This window comes from Triplophysa dalaica, chromosome 15 (assembly GCF_015846415.1).
Source record: "Triplophysa dalaica isolate WHDGS20190420 chromosome 15, ASM1584641v1, whole genome shotgun sequence".
Classification (NCBI taxonomy): Eukaryota; Metazoa; Chordata; class Actinopteri; order Cypriniformes; family Nemacheilidae; genus Triplophysa; species Triplophysa dalaica.
Genome location: NC_079556.1, coordinates 5,509,121 through 5,532,612, shown reverse-complemented (window position 1 = coordinate 5,532,612; position 23,492 = coordinate 5,509,121). Strand labels below are relative to the sequence as shown.

The window sequence follows — 23,492 nt, the reverse complement described above, 5'->3', positions numbered from 1 at the left end:
TTATATTTTTATTACCTCAGAATGAGCTATTTCTATCTACATACACCCCTTACATGGAATCACAATTTTGTTTCTACAGTAACGGGCAAACTGCTCTGAAAAGCACGTTTTGTAAATACGTTATCTCCTAAGGCAAACAAGAGAAAACGTGACGGCATCTTAGTCCTGTGTCAGCCACCGTATTGCGCTTAGACAGGGGGGGGGGTGAGTACACAACCTCACCTCTAGATGATGCTAAATTTCATACACTGGAGCTTTAAAACCGGCATATGACTCTTTAGTGGAATACAAAACCGTTGTTTGGTTATCAGCATTCTTTAAAATATTTTTTGAAATAAAAGTTTTGTTTTTGGGAAGAAAGGAAGTCATACTGTGTTACGTCCGGATGATATGAGGAGAGTCAATGATGAAAGAATTTTTATTTTTGTGTGAACTGTCCCTTTTCTGAGTATAGCTGAGTGTATCAAAGGCTCTAGTACAAAAACAAAATAACCAAAGATATTTGCCTCTGCCTACATTTCACCACTCACTCTATTGCCCACAATCCATGATTTGGCCATATTCCAGCACTCAATCTCAAATCAAGTGCACGAATACATCAACCATCGATCACTCCCCGAAAGAGAAAGGCGTTAGAGAAAAAAATGGCAGCGCTAATGGTGTATTAGGTTAGACAAAATGAGGAACTCCCACATGAGCAAAAATAATTACATAAACACGCACACGTTTCATTACGTCTATGGTACAGTTATGGCTGAAAGGGATTGGAGGTGCATACAGTAGCTGTGGTACACAAAATCCCCAATATCTCATCTGTCTACGGACAGATCATACAATCTTATAAACATCCAAACATCCGTGTACGGAATTACTGTATAGTACAGTTTTGACTGAACTGGAGTAGAGGTGCAAGAATCCCCCAGTATCTGTCTAAACAGATGAGTGTCTCAAATGCACATCCAAACACACGCAGAAACACTTTGGAGGACTTGCATTCTGGATGCGGTGGACCTTTTAGGAGAGGGCTATAACTCTTCTTGTTTCTTGTGCTTTGTGTGTGAGACAAAGAGACTTTGAATTGTGTTTATTGCACAGAATGTTGTTTATACCGATCTGGTACACTATACTTGAGGACAAAAAGAAGGAATGATTTTCTTATTTTAGGCCTGTTCATTTTCCTCATCTTAAAGGGACAGTTCACTCAAAACATTCTATCTTCATTTACTCACCCTCAAGTTGTTCCAAATCTACATACATTCTTTGTTCTGATGAACACAGACAACGATTTTGGGAAGAATGCTTGTAACCATATAAGGAAAATTCTTTGTTCTGTTAAACACAAAAGAAGATGTTTTGAAGAATGTACTGTAGGAAAGCAAACAGGGGCACTTTTGACGACCGTTGTTATTTATCCTATCATGATAGTCAATGGTGGCCAAGAACTCTTTGGTTACAAGCATTCTTCCAGAAATCTTGCTTTGTGTTAAAACATATTTGAAACAACTTGAGGGTGAGTAAATGAAGACAGAATTTTCATTTTTGGGTGAACTGTCCCTTTAATTCGAAAACTAAGAGTATGTAGACTGATGTTTTTCTGATGTCTGTACTCTATCGTCAGGGATTTAGGAAAATACAAACTGATAGCTTCATATCTTGGTAATAAAAACATCCTCTGAGAGTCTACATTTCAAGTTTTGACTGCAAATGTCACATGTTGTAATGTCAACATCCCTAACACTGGAATCGGCCGAATATGAAATTCAAATTGCGCCCTTTATTTTCTTTATACACGTTCTTATTGTGAGTCTTTCATACGTGGCCAATTATTGCTAAAACAAATTATGATAATTTCATGTAGGCCCTTAAAATGTGGGTTTAATTTGCTCTTACACAAGTCAGATCTTTGTTTTGCCTTTGAGCTATGATGGAGACTGACTTGAGATCAGTGATTAAAGGCTAAATGAAGGCACAGAGAGAAGATTGGTTATTAATCTTCAATGTATCGTCAAAGGCTTATGTCAGAAACAGCAAATGAAGTATTCGTAAGAGATTATAACTCCTGTGTGTTTGTGCATGAAACGCTTGCTGAAACGAGAAGTGACGGAGAATTAGACTAATGAAAAGTAGCGGTACTTGTTCTGATGTGTTTGCATGTAGCAGCAGATTTGAACAGATCTTTAATGTGGCTAATGACCGCACATTGCCTTCTGGTAATACTGAGGATCTTGTCATCAGAGCAGATGATTCGTTCTATCTGTTGTGGCTGTCTCTGTATTTTTGAAAGCAATACTTCAGCCAACAATTTTGAATTCCTGCTTATTTACTATACTATAATGCATTGTAACATTTCAAACTGAGACGTATTGTAGCTTTGTGTCCAAAAGTATGCTATTATTTATTGAACATTTTTATGCACGCATTGATTTGCAAACTCTGGAGCTTGCTCACGGCTTCAGATTCATCTTCTCGACAGGTGGAAATGAACAAGATGAAGTCTGGGTACACATATACATACGAGGTAGAAAGCAGTCTGTCACACATGGATAGACAGTGGTACAGTGTAACCATATTACAGGATTATAAATGTTTGTAGAGCAGCGACAGCTTTGACCTGTTTTTGTGCTGTGTTGTGTCTAGGGCAATAAAATGATCTTGACATGTCTGGGTGACATATTGTTGATGTAGAAGGTCTAAAGAAATGACATAAAGAGATTGTTGGGATGGGGGGAGGTGGTAAGTGTATTGTGATTTCTGTTTTTAAGCTGTTAATGACTGTGAAATGTGATTAGCATTTGGAAGGTGTGTGTGTACGAGTGCTTATCTCAGAGTGAGGGTGTTTTTCATGGTGCTCTATTTGTGTCGCCATTGGTTACTCTCCTGTGTCCGTTGCCTTGACGACCCCAAGGCGGGGCTTCAGACTGAAGATCAGCAGTCGCCTTTTTCTCTCTCCTTGTCTTTCTCTTTCATATATGATACATGCATCAAAACACACAATAGTGGTTTAATATGGTTTACACAAGCTGAATAAACGGGATTGAAATTTAGTCTAAATAGCTTTTTTTTACAATTGTGTCCTATTATATCATAATATTATAATCTCATAGAGTTTCTCAGTTAATGTTATTTATTAAATAGATATCGCTAATGCTGTGAAATGTTTTTAGTTCATAGGGTTCAAAGTAATATCGATAGCTAATAGATCACAAAGATGTAAACACTGGCCTCCAGATGCACTTCAGGTATCATTTTTATTTATTTTATTTTTAAATCTTAAATGTGTTAGTTGAACATTTTGATTTGGTTATAAATGTTCTGATTTTTTTTTATTATGTTCAATCGTTTGTGTAGTGTTTTAAAAACAGGAACAGAAGTTCTGCTGGGCTAGTTTTGAAGAAGCGTTGTTCATGTCATCCGATGGTGGTCTATAACATATAGGACCGGTTTCACAGTAAAGACTTATCCTGAACCAGGACTCTGCCTTAGTTGGATTTGAGTTACTTTTATAAAAATGCTTTAGAACGAAACATTACCAATGTGCATCTTTAAACAAAACAATGGCACTGACATATTTTACGATATGTTAGGGCAAGTTATTTTCAGTTGAGACATTCATTTAAGTCTAGGTCTAGCCTTAAGCCTTGCCTGTGAAACCGGGTCATAGGGCTGGTTTCCCGGACAGGCATTTAAACTAGTCCTAGACTACAATAAATCTTAGAGCTGTCCGAACTGATAACAACTTGCATGGACATATCTTAAAATCCATCAGTGCCATTGTGTTCTCTCAAAATGCACACAAGTAATGTTTTACTGTGACATGTTTGTTAAAATCACTTAAATTTCATAATTAAACTAAAGTCTGGTCCTGGTTTAAACAAATCCTTGTCCGGGAAACGAAATGTGGATTTTGTGCAATGCTTCATTCAAAGTAAATACGGTGACCATATTGCATGCTGTCCAATGACCAGAAGATGGTGTGATAAAAAAAGAACATTTAATTTTAATGATTTCGTTAAGCAAAAAAAAAAAACGGATGTAATGGGTTTTCCAGACAAGGTCCACCGATATTTTTGAATCCTGTAGCTCAGTTATTGCAGCGCAAAGGTTGTGGGTTTGAAGCCTATAGAACTCACATACTGCCAAATGCATACATCTAGATGAAACTTGTGGAACACCTTTAAATCATTCTTCAAGATGTTCTCATTGTCTATTAAACTGATTAGCGATTAGCATACTTCCTATAACACTCTGATCGTAGTTAGCGTGCATCCTAACATTTTGTAGCTGTTACTGAGTCACAGTCAGTATGCTAAAGCAGATTGACTACATTGATCTGTGACGCAGCAAAACATAAAATAACAGGATGGTAAAACTGGCAACTTGCAATTACAGCAAGGAAGTGTGTCAGTATGTTTGGGTGCATTACATTAAGTGTGGACTGATCATCCAAATAACACCAAACGTTCTCCAAAATTGGGTGATATTCTGGGAAATTTAACCCATTATTAGCCAGACACTTATCTTACTCTGAGATGTGTTTTCGGGAAGGCACAGTTAACAGAACAGTTAATAGAAAAGGAATCGGCTGGTGTCAGTTCAGTTCTTTTATGCGTCTTTCATTTTCTAAATGAATCGGCATACACCACTAAATATAAGTGTGGCATTTCTGTCTGTTTAGACTAGTTTCTTTGAATGTCAGACAGCTGAAGATTTAGCTCTTTGATACATCAACTTGATTTTTGGTTTCTGTACGGCAAAGAGGATTCAATTGACATTTGATGCGAGCCACATGCCAATAGAAGGACTGGTGTTCATATTTGCAACCCTCCGTGATAATATCTACATGTGACATGTAAGAATTCAAAAAATTTGCTGAAGACGGTACAGCCTGAGGTGTAGGCTATTCCTTACAGCTGATTAGGCTTTGAAGTTGAAGACATGATTGACAGCTAAGCTAAGTGTGTGTGTGTGTGTGTAAGTTAATACTGTGTGTTCAGACCCCCAAAGTCAAATGACATATAGTATATAAGATATAACCCCATCAAGAGCGAAGCCAATACACATGCACATGTGAAGATTCTTGTACAGAAAACTGGAGCTCAGGTCAGAAGAGTAAAACACATTTCTGAATAAAATTTACATTTTTTTTTTGTTGTTTATTAAGCTGACGCTGTGAAATATCACTCTTGTAAGTGTGTGGATCAAGACTGTGAAATTGACAGCTTAGAGAAACTCTTGTGCCAGCACAAGCAAACAGATGGCATACAGACCTACTGATGGGCACACACATATGGACGCAATCACACACACACACACACACACACACACACACACAAACACACACACACACACAGAAGTGCTCACACGATTTTTGTTTAGGTCTGTGTTTCATCCTATCAATATTATTGATTTTCACATTATAAACACAGTTTGGTTTGTACGTTGCAAGAATCAAAGTTTGGGTTTTCAAAAGGTTTTATAAACCCAACTGTGACTGTGTTCATCAAACTGTAGCTAAATATAGTTGTCATCTTTGATTTATTCCAAAACATTCTGCCTTTTAAAGCTTAATGTCTTTTTGAGGTAGAACGCACCGCATAGCATTATAAAGCAATTTGGTGACAATAAGAACAAATGTTGTTGTTTGTTGGAATGAAACTTAAAACTGGCTGTTTGCGAGAATCACATACGGCACTTTTAAGGATCTTTTCCTCTATTATTGCAGTATTTTTCAGATATCATTATCTAGCTGACGTTAGATAAAAGATTGATGCCATAGGCATGGTGCCAGTAACGCACCCAAGAATCTTTTTATCTCAGAACTCTGGTTTATTGTGATCCGGTCAGGGGCACTTAAGGATGTCCCCATACATTTGGTTGCAGATTGGTTGATGATGTTTAATGTAGTTAATAACCCCACAGTGTGACTGAAATGTAACAGCTGATCACAGATATTCAGGCTAATCAAGTTCTTTCACATGCTGTTTGAGTTATGAATCCTAAAGTAGTTCTTTGATTTTCCCATCCCACATTTCAGTTGCTAAGTGTGTGTGGGACGAGCGCTCATCTAGACTTTTAATTTTCCCTGAACAGTGATTTCACCCACTCAGTGTATTACAGAACAGTGTTTTTTTTTAAATAAACTAGTCCCCAAAATTTGGTTTAATAAATAAAGATTATTTAGATTAGGAATTAGCTAGAATGTATTTGTGATGCAGTGAGTAATCCAAATGTATGGTCGGGCAGAGTACCGAATTTAGGAATTGCCACAGGTTGGTTTTTGCATTGATTTGCATTGCCCTATAGGATGTTAAATTGAAATTTGTATTAGAATGACAGGAAGAAGATGATTATACAACTGCAAACAAAAGACAATTTAATGTTTTTAAAATGTATTAAGGGTATTAAACATAATTCATTATACGGAATGTTTATGCCTTTTAAACAATGATTATTATTGACACTTTTTTCTGCAAATGTAACATTTGTTTTGAATATACTATTCATTAGTTTATTTTTGTTAATACATATCTTTAACCTATTTTTATTCTGTTTACCTTAATTCAAATCACACTGTTGAAATTTCATTTAAATTCAGTAACATAACTGAAATTTACTTGGATAAGTCTTAGTGAAACCTTGAGGTTTACCTTCTGTAACCCACTCTGTCCCCTTGTGGTGAAGTAAGGTAATGCTTTTTATTTTGTACATCAATGCATGTGTGTTTTGTCAGTGTGTAATTTGCTAAAGTGGGCTAACATACCAAGCGAGAGAGTCAATGCCACCTGTTCTCTCTCGTAGGAGAAGAGCAAAAGAGTCAAAGAGACATGATGAATGACCTGGATCTATTTTAGAGGAAGATTGAAACATTAAGGAAAATAGTAAAAGTGAATTTTTTTTTACAATCTGTTTAAGCAGGTCTGCCTTTAGCAAGGACTTCACCTTCTCATTAATCAACATCTCACCAGAGATATAAACCCAGTCACACAGATGCATTTCGTCGTGTGTCTCTGTTTAATGGGGGTAAAAGTGACATGAATAGTTGTCATGGGTGAAAAGAAAGATGCAGAATAGAAATTCCTAGTGCAAACCTATTGAAAACAAGGAATCACATGCTCACATCAAATAGATTAAGCCTTGAGCTATCTTTAAAAATGTAATTGCATAATTATCATCCCATGTCTCCCGGATGTGTTTTTTCATTAACTTTTAGCAAAAGTTGTGAAATCCCTGTATTGCCTTGTGGTGCCCAAAGCGATATTTCTTTCTTTATTCAGAGTTAAGCTCTTCTGTATCGTTTTTGTCCACAATTTTCTAAATGTTATCATTCGAACCACATGAGGGCAGTATAGCACAACTATTTATGCAAGAATGAAGCAGATACCCTTTGTGAAGCACAACTTTTCAGAAAAAATGAACTAAATGCGGGTCTATGTGTTGTGTATTCTTTGAGCAAAAACAGATGCGTTGTTAAATGTTTTCGGCTATTTGGCTTCTTTGATTCCTTGTTTCTGGTCCTAATATGACTAAAAATGCCATTCAATTCCATGTTTTTATATACTTCAAGTCACTGGTCCAGCATGAAGTGTTTTGGTTTTCTGTTCTGCTTTAATCTGCTAACATGTCATCTTTTTGTCTTGAGTGCATCAGCCTGTCAAATGCATAAATGTAAATGTAAGGCTCTTTGTATTCTTCTGACCCTTGCATCTCATTTGAAGTTTTGACATTGTTTTGTTAGCTCTTCTGACAGTTAAATAGTGTGAATGGCTTGGTCATCAGATCTCACTTGTCTTGCTACAATTGTTTGTCATTTGAGTGATTTTAATTTGACTGTCTGTCTGATTTAACTGATGTTTGAGATGACGTTGAAGACGTGTGTGGTTTGCAAAGTACAGTACATTACGTTTCTGCGTCTGCATGACTACAGAGGAAACCGGGTTTGACGACTTAGCACAAATGCGTTGTGGGTAATTCCACTAGGAGTGATGGGTGGAAATGGTCTCTCTGGTGATACTGGTGAGCTGGGATGTACACACTGCCCCCAGGGAACAGAAAACCACAGATACAGGAAAATTACTACACTCGAGAGTGATTAAGTACATGCGTAGGGAATTGTGTGCGTATCTGAGAATGAACAAGTAAACACTGACTCTAGCAAAAAAGAAAACACCCCTTCCCCATTGTTGTACCATGCATTATGAATACGCTTTTCAGGAATTGTTTGGACGCTATTGTTCTGTGATCAGCAGTTGTGGTCTAAGTACTGGAATATTGGCAGATAATCATTTGGACGTCCTAAAGTTGGGATGGAAGGACGGCAAAAAAGAGTTTTAAAGTCATAGTAAGAAAGTAAAGACGTTTGTGTGCGCATATAATGTCCGTAATGCATTTTTAACAGTGTTACCAAACTGAGTGTACGTACCTTTATTTGGCTGTTTGCCCTGTCTGCTGGATAAATGGAACACTTTAAATTGTGTTTGTAGCAGAAACAGTGGATTTAGGACAGACTACAAAATTTTCATGGGACTATGAAACGGCAGAATCAACAATTATGGGGAATATCCAGCAACATCTCACAGGAATTCATAACTATTTCAGGAGGTGACTTATTCATTGTTTACAGTGGGATTTTGTTCAGAAACATTTTTTTATAGTAAAAGCAATACAGAAAGCCCGCTCCAAACCCAACCATGAATGAAATTCTACAAATAGTATTACAGCTCATTTTTGTTTTCCAGCCATTTTATTCAGATTATATGAAGTATATTGAGAGTATGTTGAGCCGCAGTGTGTATGTGGACTAGAGATTTCACAATATATCAGAATTCACAATAATTGTGATAATAATAACCATTATTTTTATCACATGATGTACATTAGTTTATAAAACACAAATGAATATATTGTAAATAATTTGCTTTGAGAGCCACAATGTTTTCAAACTCTCTCTGATTTCTTAAACTCAAATTTTGACTGATTCATTGGGCAAAAAAATTAACGTTTGCTGTTTAATTTAATTGAATTTTTGTTTTTGTTTATTTTAGCATACATTTTTCCCTGATTTACAAAAGACACCCACTAGAATGTCATTCAGTGTAACAATCATGTCAGGCATATTTACAACAAAAAAATTACAATTAATGACATATTAAAAGACTAATTCCTTTCACCCCAAATGCTAATTAGTTGCAATTTAATAATTCTTTTATTCATTTGCCACTATCCTAGGCCCATTTGTCAATAAGTCAAATACTTATTTAAAGCACAATAAAATGTAATATGCTCCCTTATTCTTTTAGCTATTTTAATATGTAGAAGTCAGAATTAGCACGTGGTTTGAAAATGTACATGTCTAACATTATTTCAATAAATTTTTGACATTTTATCCTCCAAGAAACTTAAGCCATAAACTAGACCTTTTATTTCAATGAATGTGCTTTCTATAGACATAAAATCACTTTTGTGAATTTCTTTTGATTGGGACATCTTGACTTCTTTCCTAATGTGGCAGCCCTTATCAGATGTTACTTTACTTGGAATTTAAAATACAGATATGTTGTATTAAACACACATTATTTTATACAGGCAGTGACTGAAGCAGTCTTGGAATCTCTGAGGACCCTGCTGCACTCAGGTGGCTAATATGTAGTAGAATCCAATATGGCTGCCGTCAGTCAATCAATCAGATTGTCAATGACATCAGAAAGAGGCAGACACATGACATGCATAAACCACAATCTTTTCTCTTCTCTCTCCGTTGTTCAATCTCTCTCATGCTGGGTGCTGTGGTTGGAGACACCTGCCATTCATAAATATGAATCCACACCAAATTTGCAATAAAATACACAATGCAGCAATAACACACACATTCAGTAAATGCATAATCATATGTATGTCAACCGTGGTACATAATCAGTATGATAGTATTTGCCACGTACGTCCCAACCTCTCTCTCGTTCTCCATCTTGAGTATATCAGCTGTTAACATAATGGGATTGGAGTAGTACTGGTACCCTCCCACACAGTGCACATTGCGTGTGTGAGCGAGAGATCGCACATGCATGAGCTAATGTGTGCATCCCCCTTCCCTAAAACCAGCATCCACACGTTTTGCTGCTGGTGGGGGGTTACACATTTGCGCATACATTCACACTCGCACATGCATTGATGCCTGTGTTGCGGCGATACACTCACGGTTCAGGTAGGACCGTTTAGGGTGGCTGAGAAGAGAATGTGGTTTCCGTAGTAACCACCTCAGCTCCCCTCCTCCTCCCTTTCTCTCTCTCTTTCTCTCTCTCTCTCCCAACCTTCTTTCTTTCTTTATCTGTATCTTCTCTCTGGATATGGTCCCTTGATCAGCCAATGACAAAGGCTGGAGGATAGAAAAAGGAGTAGACCATCTTTTTTGTTGTTTTATTGAACAGCATCCTACTCTTCCATTCATTTTGGAGGGGATCAGTTTTGGGATATTTTTCTGGAATTCTTTTTCAATCTGGAATCTGGACATTTATCTTAGTTTCTACGAGAGGGAACGTGCGTCCGTGTGCGTGTGTATGTGTGAGTGAGTGAGTGTGTATGGTTGCTGGGGGGACGTGGCTGATGCTTGATAATGGCTCATGCGGCGTCTCAGATTAAGAAGAATAAAGATGTGGATATTAACGCGCTGGAAGACGAAAAGGAAAGGAAGAGGAAGAGCAGGAAACACTCACGGGATCAAAAGAAAAAGGTACACGGGAACACATGCGCGCATACGTGTTATTAGATTGAGTGATTGGGTTTATGGGACAGTAAGATCTCGCCTTGCGAGGTCAGTGTGTGTGTGAGATGCCAGCATTATGTGTGTTAAATCTTTGGTGCAGTGCCAAGGTTACACTTGACATTTACAGCTAGGCATCATTCTCCCACAAACACACATTTTTTTCCCATGGTTCATTATGTGTGTACGTGTGTGAGAGAAATATATGAGAATATGACTGCCTTCTGTGATCAGATTTAAAATGAGACCATCACATTGCAGCATGAGGTTTTACTGTCCACTGAAACGCATGTGTGAGTGTGACCACGAACTCTCGTGTATTATACATCACATACTGATTTATTGATGTTTGTTCAGTACAGAGTGATGGAATGGAGCATGCGGATGTTAGCCATGCTAACTGTCTATCTTATCATACAGACAAAACACACATACACACATTCTATATCCACCACACCCAGACAGATCAACACTCATCTTCACCATTGACTGAATCAAACATCAGGTGAACCTGTGATTATTTTGCTGTTGTGATATTTTTGATATAACATTTGATGAGTTTTCACACACAGATCTCTGTTGAAGGGCTAGTTGCCTCCTGCCTCACATAACATGTGTCTTTCTTGTGATCTACACACAGGGCTGTGATCATATATCTTGACCTTTGTGCATACGTACATGTGAATGAGAGAGTCTCACATTCTGCTATTCTACCAAAACAGATGTACAAATCTGATGTGCCAATAAAGACAAATTGAAAGGGTCAGAGAGAGAGAGAGAGAGGTAAAGAGCCAGAGAATTTATATGAATATATTGTTAAATGTTTGAATATTTTATAAATAGATTATTTAACATAGTGTAGTAGTATATCTTGTTGTGATTTTTATTTCTGGAATGTGTGTGTGTATTGATTATTTGGCAACGCTGTATGCAAGGCAATTATACAAGTGAAGCATATTAAAATTGAAAATTAGAGAGAGCTATACATAATGTGGTGGAAGACATGAATAAAATGTTTCTTAAAGAGAATCAGGAAAGCTTTCTGTATATGCATGAATGAAAAGCACAGAGAGATAAAGATGGAGGTTAATCTGTGCTGCTGTCGTGTGTAGAGGAAATAATTGCATTGGCAATGGGAGACAGAAACACACACCAGTACATCACATGAATCTTTGAAATCTTCAAAAAGAATTTTCCAAATAAGTAGAGAAATATATTTCTGTATGTTATTTAAGTTATATATTATATAATATCTCTAAACCGCAAAAGCGTGCTTCATGCTTTCTCTGACTTGGTTGTCCTAACATCCACATGTACCTTATTTTTTTATAATATATAAGTACTATATATTAAAGTGATAATTTACCCATAAATGAAAATTCTATAATCATTTACTCACCTTTTTGTCATTTACAACCCTGTATGATTTTCTTCCTTCCCGGAAAACACAAAAGAAGATATTTTGAAGAAAAATGGTTAACGAACATGCCCCCATTCATATCCATTATATGGACATAAAACCAATGCAAGTGAATGGGGGCCAATTAACAACATTCTTCAAAATATCTTTTGTGTTCTCCCGAAGAAAGAAAGTCATGCAGGTTCGAAATGACAAGAGGGTGAGTAAATGATGACAGAAATATAATTTTTGGGTAAAGTACCACTTTAATGTTAATAATGATCTTGAGATTGTTCTCAATACTTTCTCAGCGCACATGTAAAAATTGCCTTCTTAAATATTGAAGTACAGTATAATCATACTATAATCAATAATCATTTAACAAATGACTTGTAAAATGATTTTTCTATTGTATATTTTGAAACCACTGGGAAAATTTGCTTAATTTCTATGTTAATTCTATATGTACAATCAAATCAGCTTTACGTTACTGTGTCACTGTCTTTAGGATCTAAACCTCTGCCACAAAGCATCAATATTTGCATGCGAGTTTACGCTGAGGGTTGCCGTGGGAACAGTGAACCATCTGTTGTGTTGTGGGTGTCTGGCCGTTTGAGTGTCACTGTGCTGATCTTAGATCAGTCCCCGGGGTGTTGTTGTGATTTAATGAAAGGCATCATCTCTCAAGGGCCCAAGTAGGTGTCCAGTTCACGATGAGTTCTAATGAATTGTGTGTGAGTGACTGTAAATGTGTGTACTCTGGTATGTTTAGTTGTGTGTTTGAAGATGACGCAAAAATGTTCCTTTACACTTGAAGAAGACAGGTAGGAAGATACAAAGGTAAGAAGTAGACAGGAAGGCAGTTAGATAGTTAGATAGAGGAAGGCACAGAGACACACAAGGAGAGGATGTTAACGTGGGTCATTGGGCATCATCTCCCTTTTTACAGCTGGGAGAATGTCTACACTAAATATTGTATTACAGGTATAGAAGGAGCACAGAGGAACGGCTAAGAGAACAGAGGGAATAGAAAAAAGTGAGGTTGAGCAGCTGATTGCCATTGGCAAAGGTCATGTGAAGGTCGGAAGGTTTTCACGTCTGCCTCAAGACAATCTTCAGAAACTCATGGTGAAGTGGAAATACAGTAGTGAAGCCTTCAGGACAATGAAATAAAGTTGGAGCTTAACTCAGTGATCTCTTGATATTCACATCTTGTCTTAAAGGTCCAGTGTATGAAATTTAGTGACATCTAGCGGTGAGGTTGCGAATTGAAACCAACAGTTCACTCCACCCCTCCTTTTCGAAGCACTACGAAGGCTTGCACAGAACTACAATATCATCACCTTTTAACTTCTTTGCCGAAGATAACGAATTTAGAGAACCGTTTTGCTGTTTAGAGAGACTGTAGAAACATCATGGCGCGTTCTATGCAAGGGAACCTGCTGTGTGTAGATAGAAATAGCTCATTTTAAGGTTATAAAAAACCTAACTCTTCATTTTTAAGGTCTTTAATAAAAACAGAATGTCATGTGGTAGTACAACTGGAACGCTGTGTTGAACATGTTGAATGAGATCTGTGATGTATCAGTATACGTGTGTGTGTGTGTGTGTATGCTCTGGGCAGCAAGAGGTCAGAGGGGTTAAATGTTTTTTCGGGGGTTTGTGAATACTAGTGCACCGTGAAACCCCTGCAGGAAGAATTCACAGTCACAGGCACACACAGCATACATTCACAAACATACGCACACATGCTTACACGCACACACGCACATGTGGCAGGACAATGTGATGAATGAGCTTCGCTCCACACCATTAATGAGAGAAGCCATGTAATAGTGTCTCCCTCTCTTGTGTGGGGGAAGGGAAGCGGCGATTAAGAGAGAACGAAAGAGAGACATACATAGATGGGAAAGATGATTTTGTTGGAGAGGTGGAGAAGGTCCATTATCCATCCATCCAGCTTCTTTGCCGCATATGTATGTGGCTGTCTGCGTTCGATCAAATGATCATCTGTTATGTGATGGATTCCCGGATCGCTTTCACTTTCTGAGTCTCTCTCATTTTTTCTTCAGCCTTGAGCCTTGAGATATTTTTGGTGGGTCTGCACTGATTTCAATAGCTCATGTTTACTTCAGAAGTTCAGCATCTATCTTATTTACAACATGTTTTCCCGTTCATTCATTGCAGATGTACATCACAAAATATCTGCATGTGCGTTGTAATTGAGTAATATCTGATGTCAGGTTAATCTGTGATACAACAGTAACAGATGTTAAAAGGGTCGAGGGTGGGAGAGGACAGGTGTTCATGGTAATGATTTTGGTTTTGTTTGTTTGCATCTAACAGGTTTTATACCATTTTTAATTTATACCATTTTTATTAGAGATGCACCGACACAGCATTTCTCCACCGATACCAATAGTCAGTCATTCTGAATCTGCCGATACTGATTCTGTTAGTTAATATTAAAATTTATATTTTTTTACTTTCTGAATGTAATAATTTTATATAATGACTATTGATTATGAACATAAAACTGGTGATTCTTTATACAGAGCACAAAGTCATTGCATTTTTTTTTCATGTTTAATCATAGTCTGTTTATACCCTATATTCTGAAAATGTGCATTTTATGTTTAAATGAGAGTTTTAATTGAGGGTGAACAAACACAACAGAATTTTCATTTTATGGTGAACATTCCCTTTAAAGGTGGTGTGTTCCAGTTTACTGTGCAGATACATATATGAATTGTTTTTTCTTTAGTAAGATTAAAATGACTTCAGCTCTGTTGTGTTTTCAAATCACTTTTTATTTTTGAGTGGTTTGGCTCTAATAAGGCTGTTTGGTTTGAATGTTGAGGGATTGTGTTTGGGAAACGTCATTATTGTTGCAATTCTGTTTGGTACTATAACACACTTGTAATGAGATGCTTGACATGCTGCTGTCCAACATAAAGAATCATCAGCTACTGTATGGCTGCTCCCAAGTGATACAAAAGTTGCTTTAGGCCAGAACTAGAACGATTTCAGCATTGTCTACATTTGTAATGCATGACATTTTCTTGAGTAGTAGTGTGTTTGTGTTGGTTAGCCATATCAGTTGTATGTTAAAGGTTGATATATGCTTTAGGCTTCCTGTGATTGTTTCTATACAGTGCTTTAGTTCTTATTTTAAAAAAACCTTTGTGTTAAAGGGCAGATCAAACAACAGTATTTCCGTTCTCACCATAGACAAAGTTAGTTGAGCAGATCATTGTGATAAATGTCATTTAATTCAAGGAAATCACAATAGAAGTACACCTTAATGTGTATATAGTGCACAGTATATGTATGTGCACCGTAACCGTTTGTGTGCATTGTGAAGTGTACAAACCAACATGACACAGGCATGCTATTGATCTGTTTACTTTCTTTAGAAGTGTGTATGTGTTTTTGTATGGGGGGCGTTGTCTTGACTCTAGCGACCAATTCACATATTTTCAGTCTCTCTATAGCTTAAAAGTTTTATTTTTAACATTATTTTTAGTCTTATAGTTATATAATGATGCCCTGATACTCAGGACTGGTCAAATCTTGACTAAGACTGAAGATATCTATTATATATAGTTCATCTATAGATCCTCTATATCTTGAGCTGTAATTCTTTTTAGATCCCATTTGCTTCAGTCTTGTAAATGCCAATCAGGGTACACTGTCTGATAATAGTCTATTACCCCACAGCTCTCTATTGATCTGTGAGCGTCTTGTTTTATCTGGGAACATTCTTAGGGTACCAGCCAGGCCGTCTGCCTTTTTAAAATAGCTTTTCTGTTAACTGAGGTGTGTGTGTGTTTGTAGGTGTATTTGAAAAGTCGGCAATATAATGTCAGTTTTATGGTGAGTTGGCAAATTTCATAGCTCGCGGGTTGTGTAATGTGGCTCTTGAATGATTATATTTTTGGATAGGTTTTGCTCAGTGCAGATCCATTTGAAATATTTTTAGAAACTTATTGATCTGGGTTTATTTAAGATGTTTTAAAGGTTTAAAATAGGTTGAACTCAACTACACAGACAATAACTTTGGTTTGGTTCGTCCTTCAGTTTGTAAAAGCAATGTTTGTCCACTAACACAGTTTCACCAGTAGTCCATGGGGTAAGACGCATATTCATTTTGCTTAAGAAAGAACAGCACTGGCCCCCTTTCACTTCTATTGTATGGACACGAAACTAATACGTTATATAAGTGAATGGGGGGCAGTTAACAACATTCTTCAAAATCTCTTCTTTTGTGTGAAAAAATCTTGATGATAGATTGTATTCTTATAGTATTTTTGCTGAATAATATTGTTACAGTGCTATTGGCTGTATGACAGTCAATTAATCACTCATTGATGGGAATAAAATAGAATTAAAGAACAATAACCAGAAGATACACTGTAGATGGAAAGCAGAAGGCAGAGGGTCGGCCAGTGTTGTTCCATTTTTATAAATCGGTTTTAGTGATGGAAGACAGAGACTTATGCAATATCTCATCTCATGGTCTTCAAACAGTGTGCGTCTAGATTTGAGATATTTTGTGGTGTTTATTGTGTGTGTTCGGGGGCACAGGGGGGAGTAATACAGGCAGATGGCCTTTCCCTCCTCTCTCATCTGCTACAGACAACATGCCAGATATCACACACACACACTTTAAACGGATGAGCGTGTGACAGTCATTCATCGTGCATGTGCACAGATCTGATCCTTTTGATCTGAATTGGTGTTAGTGTATAAAACAGAACATGTGTTTAGTTTGTTTTAAGCACAGATATAAATGAGACTGTTTTAAATGGTAAAAGATGTGTTTTAGGGCAATTGTGATGAAGTGTTTTTGGCGTATTTTGGCAAACATGCATACTGTGATTGTGCCAATTTTCTTATGGAAGAAACACACAAACCAGGTTAGGTACTGTGAATGCAATGGCAGTTGTATACTCCGAAATAAACTTTTTGCCTGTATGCCTGTGGTGGGTGAATTGAGAGAATATACTATATTTTTGTTTATTGTTATTCAAAAATGTTTTTTCATTTTGTTGTCAAATTACTGACCAAACCCAATTTTAACCATTTAATGGTTGAATGGTTTACTGCCTTGGACATGCACATCATGTACAACCATTTAAAAAAAATGTTTCGTATTTCATCAAGCTATAGTTTTATACAATTATACTTATATAGATCTTATATAGATCTTTTCCTTTTAACTAAAATATTTCTGCAAGAAGCTTTTTTTGGTCTGTATGTTCATATATATATATATATATATATATATATATATATACTCATTAAAAACAATTATACAATATGCATTAAAATCATTGTAATTGAATGTTTTTCATTGTTTCTTGACATTCTGTGACCCCTTGAACACTGCTTGCCTTTGTTCTCTTTCAGCAGATTAATATCACACAATCCAAAGATGTCAAACCAGCGTACAGATATATCTCACCCCATTTTCCCTTTTCTCTTGATAAGTTCTACTTATTTCCATCATTTTTCCCTGTCACACTAATTTACAAATTATCAAACATCTTTTTCTCATTTGTTACCGATTTACAGTATTTTACAGTACAATATCCCAAAAAGCTTTTTTGCCACAATTTTTGTTTCTTTGTGCCGTTCACTTTAACAGACTCTATTATTATTGGTCTAATGATGGATTATGTAATTATGACTCTCACCTGATTTTACATTTACAGTAAATTTATAAGAAATCCATAATTTCAGCTAATCTGAATCTCCATTCTGGTTAGAAAAGCCTTTATTCCCTATATCATTTGTATTAAAGTGATGGTCTTTAATATTGCATGCTGTCTGTAATAAGAAGAAGAATGAAATCTGTGTTGTTGTTGTTGTTACACTAATAGCATCATATGGCTGGTCTGTGCTAAGCATCTTTACATTGCAGATTGTGGGCATAAATTATGTAGCATAAATTAGGTTTTGGGCACGGGTGTGCACATCCATGTACCTGTATTTTCCCCATTATGTTTGCTGAACTTTTTGTGTCACATTCATCTTAAGCGCTCAGCAATGATTCATTATAGCAAATGTTTAGATGAGGCTTTTGGCAGTTTAGCAAATTAGACATCGTTGCACAATAAGTCATTTTACATTTAATGTACATTCTATAATACATCTTGATGAATCTAAATTTTGAGAAATATTTTGGAAAATCACCTGGAAGTTTGGATGTTATGGAAAACAATATAGACTAGCTAAAAGCGTGTATGTGTGTGTGTTTGTACATGTCACATCTGGAAAGTGGCTGCACCTGGATTTGAGGCCACACGTGCATTACAGACCATGTGTTTCTTATATTATATTTAATTTAATTTCAATATGCGTGTGTTTGTTTCAAATTTGGTTTTGCAGCGAGTAGTTAGATAGACACAGAAACGATAAATGCCTTGCAGAAACATGATTCTGGGTCACACACTGCTGTTCTTCCCCTTGAGACACACACACTCTCACAAGTTCATGCATGCCGGCACACATTAACTGCTGCCCCTCAGAGGGAACATAAGGGAATTTAAAGCGCCTCCAGCTGCCCAAACTCACATAAACTATCCAATACACATCTAATAGATGTATCTGTTGATTTACTATTGAACTGAATGATGTAAGGTCATCATGTGAACTTGTAACGTACATAAAGTAGTATGTATTTGTGTGAAAAGCAGTCTCTTGTGGAAATTATTTTATCATTCCAAAATAACAAACTTTGTCCAAGCGTTCGGCTTAACATTTTGCCATTTTAATAAGCGTACTATGAAAAGTAGTACATGTGTATGAATGTCTTTGAAAGAGTAGTATTATACCTCTCCACTAGGGTCCAGTTTGTTTCTAAATATCAAGCAGATTCTGATAATGTCGTTATTTCGGACGTCTTAGCATTTGTGTTCACCTCATGTACGTATTTTGTCTTTATCAGTCTTTTTCTTGCTGATTCTCTATGTTACATGTTAGAGGTCTGTTGCCAACAGGCATTATATTTCACATTTTCAGCAAACACAGTGGTGGGACATTAATCAATACACACATACCCAAGCACACTTAACAGACAACCAGGGACATCTTTCATAGCCAAACTAAATGTCAATGTATTGGGTATAGTCAAAAACTGTTTGTTACTAAACTCTGATCCTAAATATTTTTGGGGCCTGATTTTTAAATCAGAATCACTTAGAAGCAAGGGGGATGTGGATGTGAATGTGTCGGTGTTTTGTCTTGTACAGTAGAAGCCAAGCTCGTTTATCTTCCTAAAATTCTGCCCTATTTCTGAAAGTCTGGAAATCCTTAATGCTCATGGGTGTAAAGCAGGTGTAGCCCTGTAGTGAGTGTGTGTGCATGTGTGTTCCAGAGTGTGTGCTGACTATTATACGTTAACACTGATTGGCTGATGGTAGAGGTCATTGAGGGAAACCATCGGCACGAATACAGTGCCAAACATCTTGAACTCCTTCAGATCTTATTCTCTCTCCCCTCCTCCTCTGTTACCATAGCAACACCACTATCCCAAAACGAGAATACCTACCATGCACCCCCAAAGCATCATGGGATGCCTTTCTGTATAATCAAAATGAGTGAATGTATGTGGCGATGCCTGCAAATCAATTGTTAAAAAGATATTGTTGTATTCTGTATCAGAAATTATGTTTCATTAACTGTATTTGGAAGAATCACTTTAAGAACATGTCCAGGTAAAAAAATGAAGCCTATATTTTTACTGTTAAGATATTTTGTAATGCAATTTTATTTTTAAGCCAATATGCCAGTTATGTTATATTTGTTGATGCAATGATTGTAATACAGAATTTGAAATTTTATGTGAATAATAAGGAACAGTTCGCCCAAAAATGAAAATTCTGTCATCATTTATTCACCCTCAAGTTGTTACAAATCTGTGTAAATGTCATTGTTCTGCTGAACATTGAGAAAGATATTTGGAAGAATTTTTGTAACCAAACCGTTCTGGGGCACTATTGACTTTAACAGTAGGAAAACACTGCGGAACTATCCCTTAAAGGACTGCTTTATCTAAACTTAATATATCTAACACAATACAACACAAAACAATAATAACAAGTATTATTATTAATACACAATATTTAACAAAAGTCTCTCTTGTTATGTTGTCTAGGTTTCATTGTGAAGGCTGAGACATTTTGTCTCTTTGTCAGTGGTATGGGAGGCTTTGTGTATTTGTGTAATGGTGCGGTGGCCCTAATACTAGAGGGAAATGTCCCCTAATCCCTTTTTAAGCCGCACCATGAACCCTGAATTCACTTCCACACACCGACCCCCACCAGTCCTTAACATGCAAACACGCACACACCCTCTTTTTTGTCCGAAAACAGCAGATAAGCACTCGCACAATACCAACCATGCGCACCAGGGGGTATTCAGAGAGGGGGGCTACGGAACCAGAGAGGCGAAGGGAGGTAGCCGGGTAGTCCTATTAGCAAAAGAGTTGAATTCAGCTGCTATATTTGGATCCCCCAGCACTTCATATCACTATTCCAGAGACCCCCACCACTGTGTTCCATGTGTGTACAGATAGAGAGAGAATAAGAGAGGTTGTGAGTGAGTGCATTAAAACATTATCCATGATGAATCTCAGCTTGTCTGTATAAAAAGAGTAGAAAGATTTTTGGTCCCCAGTGGATAAATAAAAAGAGGCAGCAGGAAATAACTGTTGTGCAAGAGTGGAATGAGAGCATTTTAGACTTGTTTTGACAGGTTATGAAAGGAATTATGGACGAAGAAAGAAAAAATGAATAGTAGATTTTTTTGACACAGAGGGAGAGGTTAAGTTGAAAAAGAGGGCGGATCGTTGAAAAGCGTGGTCAAAAAGAGGCACAGAGAAGGTTGGTTTCAAAGTGACTTTGAGTTTACAGTACCGAACAGTATCCTTGTACTCACACACGAGTCAGGTGGAAGTGTGTCTTTGAGCATCCTGCTGTCTGGGCATTTTTGTACGCGTCACATGACTGAATGGCACCTTGCTGGCCGCAGAGCTAGAGAAGTGATCGGATTTCTGTGCGACTGCAGAAGAAATGGCGGTGGAAGAGGCTGCTGAATACTTTTCCGTAAGTACAAATATTGTCATTGGGAATGGTTGGGAAAAGTGTGTGGTTTTAAATAGGAGTGCTGGGAATGGTTGGGAATTGTGTGGTTTTTGGTTGAGGATGCTTGGGTCGAGGAGTGTGAAACCTGACAATGCTCATGCTATGTACGTGCCTTGAGAATCTGCAATTTGTAATTGTCCTATTGTGTTTTATATTAAATATATTTCTGGAATATTTGACATTGTCTGCAATGCTCAGAGTTTTAACCTCTTTGAAGGGCTGGTAGATTTCTCTGCGTTGTAAATGATGCAAAGTCCCATCGGTTGTTTTTTGGGGGTCAGGTTTCTGAAATGTGTTTTCGTTAATGTACTTATAAATATGAAAAAAAGATATAGGGTTCGCAGATATTCGGTCTTAATCACATGCAGAATCAGATTGGGCAGAAACCTGATATCTATCTTTTTCATGCTTGTTATATTTTTTCATGTTTGTCTCTGGATTTGACAATTATTAAACCAAAAAATAGTATTAAAAAGATCTTACCTTTAACAATGCAGTGTATAAGTAAAAAAACAAATTTTCCCTGAAAAGAAGCCGTTTTGGATATGTTTCATCTAACGCCAATGATATGCCATCCACATATTTTTACACCAGATCTACATTTATAAAATGTGTTCCTAGCTCAGTTCGTAAAGCTTTGCACTTGGAGTGCAAAGAGTTCAATCCCAGGGTACACATATGATTATAAAAGGTCTTCTGTACATCCAATGAATTGTGAGACACTGAATAAAAGCATCTGCCATGTGCATACATATAAATTCTCAAGTTCTCAGATTCTACCTTTGCTCTAGTGCTTTTCTATTGACCTTGGTGTTTGTAACATAAGTGGAGATTTGACTGGGGCATTTGTGTGTGTGTGTGTGCACATGTTAACACGAGCACAGTGTGTCCTTGTAGTTGAAGAATCCGGGCTCCTTGCCATATTCACAACTGTCCTAGACCACTGGATAGGCCTTACAAACAATGTGTATAATTGCTCATCTATGAAATTCCCCAACAAACAACCCATTTGATAGGTTGATAGATGGATGGATGGATAGATAGGTATGAGGGGTTATATACTCTATATACCAAAAATAACCTAATAATACGTACGGGGGACGGAGGGATTAAAACAATAAAAAATGTATGTGACTGATTGACTGCAAAAAAGAGGAAGAGCTACCTGTTTTGCCTGAGATGATCTGAACTGACAAACTCTTTAATACACGACATCAGCAGCAGAATATTTGACCACAACTGGTCCAATCCAGTAGATCACACATGTCGTGTCAATGTGTAACTGTATGGAGTGGTGCTGATGCTGCCAGGAGCGTGAGTGTGTAGTCGCCCTGTCTGCTGCCACACTGACTTTCTTGTTTTGCCGATCAGGCAGGATTTGAGCTCACTGCTTATCTAGGTCCATCCAGACAGGGATGGGAAGGGGGTGACACAGGAGAGAGAAAGAACAGATGAAGAGAAGTAGCATAGTTTCGTCACCTATGTTCAAGAGGAAGATTTGTGGAACAAACTAAGAGTATTCTGTCAGAGTCAAGTAACAGAGTAGTTATGACCTGTCAGTAAAACTCCCATCCGGACCGATGCCCGCTCACAGCAGGGCAAGTAGAACCCGTTACATTTACTCGCCATAAACTGAAAAATGGTTTGGTGTCTTTTTGTCCATATCTGCAAGCCATTTCAATTTTATTATTTAAAGGAGCAATGTTGAGACTTTTACGACATCTAGCAGTGAGGGTGGGAATTGCAACCAACGGCTTACTTAGATGTTGTCACGTTTCACTGCTACGACGGATGAGATAACACATTTACGAAACTGCTCTGTAGAGCACTTTGTCCTTTTAGGGCTAATGAACAAATCCGCGGTGTATGTAGACAGAAATACCTAATTCTAAGGTAATAAAAACAACGCTTCATTATGTAAGGTCTTCATACACATCTGAAGACATGCAGAGGTTGCGCTAGATGTTTTTATTGTCTGTCATTTTGAAGGACAGGCTCCTCATAATCTATATTACTCATCACTATGGTGCAAGGTGGCGTTGCGTGCTAATTAGCATGTTTGTGACATCATCACGCTGTACTTGCGTTTACTTACTTACTGTACTTTATTACAACTGTTTATATTCATAATGTTTCTGTTGTCAGACATTAAATAATAATTACAGACAAATGTTTATGTTCCTATCTCCAG

At 37.1% G+C, this 23,492-nt stretch overlaps 1 protein-coding gene across 1 annotated transcript in view; it reads left to right on the top strand.

Moving 5' to 3' along the window:
• Positions 1 to 10,389: 10,389 nt before the first annotated feature.
• Positions 10,390 to 23,492, top strand: part of ank3a (ankyrin 3a) — a 68,313-nt gene continuing 55,210 nt past the window's right edge. The window contains 1 exon segment of the mRNA XM_056767375.1: positions 10,390 to 10,723. Within this exon segment, the coding sequence (XP_056623353.1) occupies positions 10,607 to 10,723 (117 nt within the window). The 5' untranslated portion in view covers positions 10,390 to 10,606.